Source organism: Coenobita brevimanus, chromosome 24, assembly GCF_032717465.1.
Source record: "Coenobita brevimanus isolate Jiangsu-jjx chromosome 24, ASM3271746v2, whole genome shotgun sequence".
Classification (NCBI taxonomy): domain Eukaryota; kingdom Metazoa; phylum Arthropoda; class Malacostraca; order Decapoda; family Coenobitidae; genus Coenobita; species Coenobita brevimanus.
The window spans coordinates 1,377,143-1,384,642 of record NC_136977.1 but is presented as its reverse complement, the minus strand read 5'-3'; the positions used below and the strand labels follow the sequence as shown (position 1 = coordinate 1,384,642).

Here is a 7,500-nt window from a genome sequence, read left to right as displayed (position 1 = left end):
AAAAAAATTGGAATGAAAAATGACAGGAAAATAACCAGGAAAAATATGATGTAGATTCTCACGAGACTTATACGCAGTTTTCCGTTTACCAAATTTTTTCCTTCTTCTTTCCTTTTCTTTCCTTTTTTTTTTTTTTTTTTTTAATATAAAGGAACAAGGAAGGAGACTGTAAAATACTCGTACATCCACGTCCTCTTTACTGCCCCGGAAGAGGTCAAAGGTCATGACTTGTTTGGCTGCGCAGGATTTGTTTCTTGTCTTGTTTTTTTTCTTTTTTGTTTCTTGTTTTGTTTTTCTTTTTCTGATCTGAGCACAATCATCTGGCGCTCGTACCGTCACAAGTTCTCAGTCTTCTTCTTCTTCTCCTTCTTCCTCCTCCTCTTCTTCTTCGTCGTCGTCTATCTTCTTCCTCTTCTTCTTCGACTTCTTCTTCTTCCTCTTCTTCTACAGACTGTGCCCCTCCACGCCCTCTGTCGGTCGGTCGGTCGGGGTCGTGTCACAGCGCCCCTGCCCCTCCTTCGCTTCCCCGCCGCCGTGCATGTGTGTCGCGGGCTGGGAGGAGAGATAGCCGTGCCGGGCGATAAAGAGGCTATCATTAAGGAGTTGGGCTACTTTCAGGGCGTGGAAGGTGAGCACGGGCGAGAAACCGAGCGGATTTTTGAGAAGTGGGGTGTTAGTGGAGGGAGGGGGGAGGGGGAGGGAGAGCAGGTTTTAGTGGTGGAGAGGGAAGGGGGATTTAGAGGTGGAGGGGGGAGAAAGTGTGTGGAGTTGCAAAAAAATAAGTGGATTTGGGGGTAAAATGGAAGGAGCTGGGAGAGTGGAGAGGGTGGAAGGCGAATGGAAGAGGTAGGGGTGAGGTTGGGTGTAATGTCTGAGGGAATGGGGTGGAGTTTGGTGTGAAAAGAAGGAATTTTGACGTGGATTAAGAGATGTAGTGGAAGGAGTGGATTATGGAGGGTGGATGAAGTGTGGAGAGAGGTGGATTGATTGGATTTATATTGTGGCGGTCGCATTTTTTTTTTTTTTTTTTTTTTTTTTTTTTTTGCAGGGTGTGATCGACAATGGGCTGGAGTGACGGACGTTCATGAGGAGGGCGTCTGGACCAACCCCTTCACTCTCACATCCACGGTAAGATGGGGGATGAGGAAGGGGGGGGAGATGGGGAAGGGGGGGGAGATGGGGAAGGCTAGTGGTGGTGGTGGTGGTGGTGGTCGTTGTGGTGGTGGTGTAGGTGACTGTAGGCTGCTGTTATTGTTGTTCTTGTTTTAATGTATGTTTGTTGTTGCTGTTGGTAGTGTCAGATTTATTTCCATGCAGCTTGATGGGGCTGTCTAATAAATAACTTCATAATTACGCACTGGACCGGAGGGGTTAATCTATCTCATCATCGGACTGAAAGGGTTAAGCTATCTCCACCTTATCTCCATCGTTCTCTCTCTCAGCATGACCTTTTTATCTCCCCCAGCGTGACCTTTTAACTCTCCCAGCGTGACCTTTTATCACCCAGCGTGACCTTTTATCGCTCCCAGCGTGATCTTTTATCCCCTAGCGTGACCTTTAACTTTCAGCGTGACCTTTCCTCTCCCAGCGTGACCTTTTAACTTTCAGCGTGACCGTTTATCCCCCAGCGTGACCTGTTCTTCCGTGCCAACAACCCTGACGGGGACAAGTACCAGAACTGCATCCGCGTCCACGTGAAGGGTCTCGAGGACACAGATTGCGGTAAACACAGCTGCTCGGCCTGTCACATCACGGCGGGGGCCACGTGGACGCTGAGGGGCATCTGTGAGGTGGAGCAGGTGCGTGGGGGGCGTGGGGGGACGAGAGGGGAAGGAGTGGGGGGCGGGAGGGGTGAGGAGTGCGGGTGTGACGGAAGGGATGGGATTTGAAGGCAAGCATGTGTAAGGATGGATGGATGGATGTGTAAGAAGTTGAACAGGTGTGTAGGGTGGTGTGAAGGGTACACGTGGAAGCGCTGGTGTGGATGAGGAGAGCAGGTGTGAATTAGGAGGACAGGTGTGAATGAGGAGACGAGGTGTGAATGAGAAGACCAGGTGTAAAATGTTGAACAGCTGTGCAGGGAGGTGTACAAGGGATGAGGAGGAGGAAGAGGTGTGAATGAGGAAGGGAAGGTGTGAGAAGGATGAAGAGTGTAAGACGAGGTGGTGTAGGTATCAAGAGAAATTCAGTTTGAACTAAAAAAAAAATAAAAAAGCTCAAAGACAGTCACAAAAATAATAATAATAATAATAATAATAAGTGAACAGTTTACAATATACTTTTTTCTTCTTTTTTCCTTTTTTTTTTTTCAAACCCACAGAGGATGTACTATTTCAGTTTGATGCCAAAACCCCTGGGCTTCAGAGGCTACGGAGAATACATGGTGGAGAAAAGGGAGGGTGAAAATGATGGTGATGGTGGTGGTGGTGAGTGGGTGTGGTACAACTCCATCACCAACATCACTATGGCCACTTTGAGGATTGAAGATGATGTGGCTTTCCCCATTGGCAGACTCACCTGGCGTACTAAGGTGAGAGGATGCTAATTAAGGTGAGAGGGTTGCAAATTAAAGAGAGAGGGATGCAAATTAAGGTGAGAGGGATGCAAACTAGGTGAGTGGAGGGAAACACAGAAAAATACAGCCTGACACACACCTAGGAAAATAAGAGTAACCTGACACAGACACTAAGGCACATGAGCAGATTTAGATAGATATGTTGGTAGATCAGCGATGGTAATGTGAGACAGACGAACAGATGGGCAGGGGTACTGATAAACACATGCATACTGACCCCCTGCCTGACACACAACATGGGATGCAGAGGTGAAAAGGATAGATAGACAGGTAAATACAGATAGATGGACTGATAGACATAAATCCACTGACAGGCAGATTTACTTAATATGCCAAGGTTAGACGGCAGGAGGGATGGACGAATGGAAAGACAGCTGGTGTAATTAATTGACAACAAAGATATATACTGAAAAATTTCCCTCTCAGTTTCCCCTTCCTCTCCACCACACCCACCAGGAGGAAATCTGCGGACAGGCCCCCGGGGAGAGGACCCTAACCCTTTCCCCCTGCACACCTGGCGAATTTACCTGCTCAGACGGCTCCTGCGTCCCCTTCGCCTCTCGCTGCGACCTCAAGTTTGACTGCGGCGACAAGACAGACGAAAGTTTCTGCGATATCGTGAACTACCCGGACGATTACAGATCAAAGCTACCTCCCAGACCAGGTAGGAAGGTAAAATGAGCGAGTTCCCCCTAAAATATATATAAGAAAAACAGGTAAAATTATAAAACAGCGCTTGTATCGGAAAAAAGGACTGACGAAATTTTTAGCGATGTTTCTGAAAACTTGGAAGATGGCGATGAAAGTTACCGACACAGAAGAACACAAGAAAATGCTAAGATATGATGAACCCTTGAGTGACACTCGAAATTCGTTTAAGAATTTTACTTTGTCCTTTTCTTACCCTTTGTCTCAGGCGGCCAAAAACCAGGTCCAGCCCATCTCCATTAATAAGAAAGGATACTCTTAACTGACATGGTTTCCCCTCTCTTTTTCCCTGTCTTCTCCTCCTCTTCCTTTTCCTCCATCTCTCCCCTCTTCCCTCACTCCCCTCTCTTTTTTCCCTGTCTCCCCCTCCACTTCCCTTCCCTCCATCTCTCCCCTCTTCCCTCACTCTCCTCTGTCTCCCACCAGCCAGTAACGAGGCCCTCCCCATCTCCATCCACACCACCACCATTTTCCTTTCAATGATTCTCGTTCTTTCCCTCCATCTCTCCCTCCTCTCAATCTCCTCTCTCTCCAAAGCTTCCCCTTCCTTCTCTCCATCTCTCCCCTCCTCCCTCACTCTCCTCTCTCTCTCTCTCCAGCCAGCAACGAGGCCCTCCCCATCTCCATCAACATGAGTATGGACACACTCAACATTGACACCACCACCATGCTGCTCTCTGTCAGCTACAACCTTCACATCTCCTGGCACGATAACAGACTGACTTACAACAATCTTAAGGCGCTCACGAGACTCAATACAGGTGGGTGTGGGTGTAAGTGTGGGTTTGGAGGGAGGGAGTGTGGGGGCAAGAGTGGGGCATTGTGGAAGTGTGGGATTTGCAGTGGCGAGGGATGAGTGGGGAAAGTGTAAAGTTACTGGTGTAAGTGAGGGACTTGCAAAGGGGAAGTGTGTGTGTGTGGGGGGGGGGAGTTTAGGGAAGTGTGGGTGTATGTGTGTTTTAAGAGGTGTGGGGTAAAAAGTGTGGAGGAAAAGTGTGAATTCGGTGGAAAAGCGTGGGCGTGGAGAATGTTTGTGGACTGATAGAGAAATTTGGTGGGTGTGGGTGTGAAAGAGGAGAAGTGGGAGAGGATGGGTGGGGATTAAGGGTGAGGGTGGGGAAAGAGAGTGTGGGTGGGTGTTGGTGTGGGTAAGGGTGGGGATGGAATAACGTGGGGGTAGAGAGAAAATAGATGGATGTGGGTTTTAAGTATGGATGGAGTGACTGCATAGATGTGGATGAAGATGAAAATGATGGAGTATGAACAGAAGGTGGGTAAAGGTGGACGTAGGTATTGGTGGAGGGAGGCAGTAGGTGTGGGTGTGAGTGGATGTGGATAAGCCGCTCCACTAATCCACCGTTTCACGAATCCACAGTGTCGCTGGAGCAGGTGGAACAGCTGTGGACGCCCACCATTGGCTTCATCAACACAGACGACATACAACACACACAGGTGGATGCGGATGCCGTCACCACAATACTCAAGCATCATCCCACTTACACACCTGACCTTGCCAACCCGTACGAAGGTCAGAGTGGAGAAAGTCTTAAGTCATAAAGAAGGCAGTGTCGTAAGATTAAAATTTCAGTCCTTATCAACGCCTAAGATTAGCGTAACGTCTCAGAGTTACAGATTTCGTGTTGATGCATTAAAAAAAAAAATGACAACAAAACAAGAATATCAAAAACAAATTCTAGTTAAAGACTGGCGTTCAATAAAAAAAAACTACATATTTTTATAACACACAGGTAACGTTAACTGCTGCCAAAAGTATGATGATTACAGGTTGAATCTTCTCTTCATCTAAGCTTTCGTTCTTTCTTCATCCTCCTCCCCATTCTCTCTTTTCCTCTCTCGCTTACACTTCCTCTCTCCCGTCTCTCACACTTTCCACAAGCACCATTCTTCTCTCTCTCTCTGTAATTCCTTAACCCCACAGTCCAGATCTTCCAAGGCGCTACCAACCCCGTCTCCGTGTCTCGCAAGTACCACACCGTCTTCACCTGCTTCTTCAACCTGGTCCTGTATCCTTTCGACATACAGACCTGCTACATGGAACTCAAGATTACCTCAGCGTCTTCGGAGTATCTCACCTTCAATGCTACGAGTAAGTTCTTGGGGTTTTATCTAATTTAATCTACTCTTTCCAAATTGAACCTGACCAAACTGAACCCAACCCAATCTAACCAACCTGAACCCAACCCAACCTAACGCAACCCAACCCAACCTCACCTGACCTGACCTGACCTCCCTTGGCGTAACAACCTGACACAGCCAACCATATAGCATTTTTCTTCTCTCTCTCCATCGCTCCAGCCTCCTCTTCTTTTTCTCCCTCTTCTTCTTCTTCTTTTCCTCCTCCTCCACTTCTTTTTCTCCCTCTTCTTTCTTCTCTTCCTCCTTCTCCTCCTCCTCCTCTTCTATTCACTCCTTCCCAGATTCCTTCGTGGAGTACTTGGGACCGAAGCTGTTGGTGGAATACGGGATTGGGCAGATTGACCTCGAGGTGGATAACGCGACCCAGTATAGCGTGTCAAAGGTCAAGGTGGAGCTGATACGGCGCTACGGCTACGCTATGCTCAACATCTACATCCCGTCACTCACGCTGCTCACCATCAGCTACGTCACGCTCTTCTTCCGCCCCTCCATCTTCGAGGTGAGGGGGAGGAGGTGGATTAGGGAGGTGGATTAATGAAGTGGATTAGGGAAGGGAAGTGGATTAGGGGAGTGGATTAAGGAAGTGGATTAGGGGGTTGATTAAGGGAAGCGGATTAAGTGGATTAAGCAAGGAAGTGGATTAGGGAATGAGGTGGATTAAAGGAAGTGGATTAGGGAAGGGATGGTGGATTAAGGAAGTGGATTTGGGAAGGGAAGTGGATTAAGGAAGTGGATTATGGATTAAGGAAGTGGAATAGGGAAGTGGAATAGTGAAAGGGTGGATTTGAGAAAGTGTGAAAAATGAGCAAAATAGGTGTGAATACAAAGAAAATATATTAAAAAAAAAAAGAAAAAGAAAATATATCTGACTCTAATTCATACTTTTTCTTTCTGCACTGACGCTACTCCTTTCATTCCAACATGGCTTAAAATTGCCATCCTTCCATCTTGAATGCTGAGTTGTAAGAGTAGATTAACAATTGGATTTTGATGCTAGTCACGAAGAAGTGCGTGCTATGGAAAGGATATAGAGCCGTAACATTTTTCTTTTTCTGCCACTGACACAGGTAAAATAAGTTACCGGTGCAAATGGAAGATAATCAAGGCCAGGTGAAGGTAAATTAACACACACACACACACACACACACACACACACACACACACACACACACACACACACACACACACACACAAGCAAACCATCAATACTGAAGTAAGTTTGGGCTCTCTCACTCAAGCTTAAATCCCTAAACTCTCCCTGCGCTTAATGAGATCGAACCCGTGACCTTTGAAACAGCAGTCCACTCAACGACCTCGTCTCTCCCTGCACAGGTAAGGGTGATGACGGCCTTGACCTCCCTTCTCGTCCTGGCCACCCTCTTCACCCAGGTCTCGGCCTCCCTCCCCAAGACCTCCTACTTCAAGATGGTAGACATTTGGCTTCTCTTCTGCATCGTCCTTATCTTCCTTATCATCATCTGCCACACCGTCATAGATCTCCACGTCGATTATGGGCCAGGTATGCAAGGCTACGTCCCCCCCAGTTCCAGTTCCAGGCCTCCAGTTTCATGGAATGGCAAGGTCCAGAGTCCGGAAGCCAAAAATAAAGTCACCACAGTCCAGGTTTTTCCAGTCAATGGGGTGCCTGGAAGAGTCTCTCCTTCCAGCACCGATAAGAGGGATTATTTTTCCCGTCTGTGGGGGAGGGACGTCGGTTTGCACTTCTATATCAAGGGCTCCAAGGTGGTCATGTCCTTCATCTTCGTGGTCTTCAACTTGGTCTACTGGGCCACTCTCACGGTCGGGTCTGGTCTGGTCTACTACTACTGAAGCTGGAATGGGTCTACGGTCTACTCCTACGGATGGTCTTAATCCACCTATCCCTCCCAGACAATCAAAGGACAATACCTATTCCATTTAGGACTATTAATTTTGTGCTAACCTATCCTTCTGCTACTTCTGACGTAACTCAAATACCTATCCATTTATCCAATCAAAATATTATACACCTGTGTTATCAATAAGTAACAAGGGCAATACAGTACAAAGAGTCGCCATGA

At 47.4% G+C, this 7,500-nt stretch overlaps 1 protein-coding gene across 1 annotated transcript in view; it reads left to right on the top strand.

Annotated features, from left to right (window-relative positions):
- Window positions 1-7,270, top strand: part of LOC145393527 (uncharacterized) — a 10,420-nt gene extending 3,150 nt beyond the window's left edge. Inside the window, exons 6-15 of the mRNA XM_080267678.1 lie at window positions 451-628; window positions 1,049-1,128; window positions 1,629-1,799; window positions 2,321-2,530; window positions 3,032-3,239; window positions 3,883-4,044; window positions 4,659-4,811; window positions 5,223-5,390; window positions 5,722-5,939; window positions 6,773-7,270. Of these exons, the coding sequence (XP_080123804.1) occupies window positions 451-628; window positions 1,049-1,128; window positions 1,629-1,799; window positions 2,321-2,530; window positions 3,032-3,239; window positions 3,883-4,044; window positions 4,659-4,811; window positions 5,223-5,390; window positions 5,722-5,939; window positions 6,773-7,270 (2,046 nt within the window). The remainder of the gene's footprint in view (window positions 1-450; window positions 629-1,048; window positions 1,129-1,628; window positions 1,800-2,320; window positions 2,531-3,031; window positions 3,240-3,882; window positions 4,045-4,658; window positions 4,812-5,222; window positions 5,391-5,721; window positions 5,940-6,772) is intronic.
- Window positions 7,271-7,500: the final 230 nt, after the last annotated feature.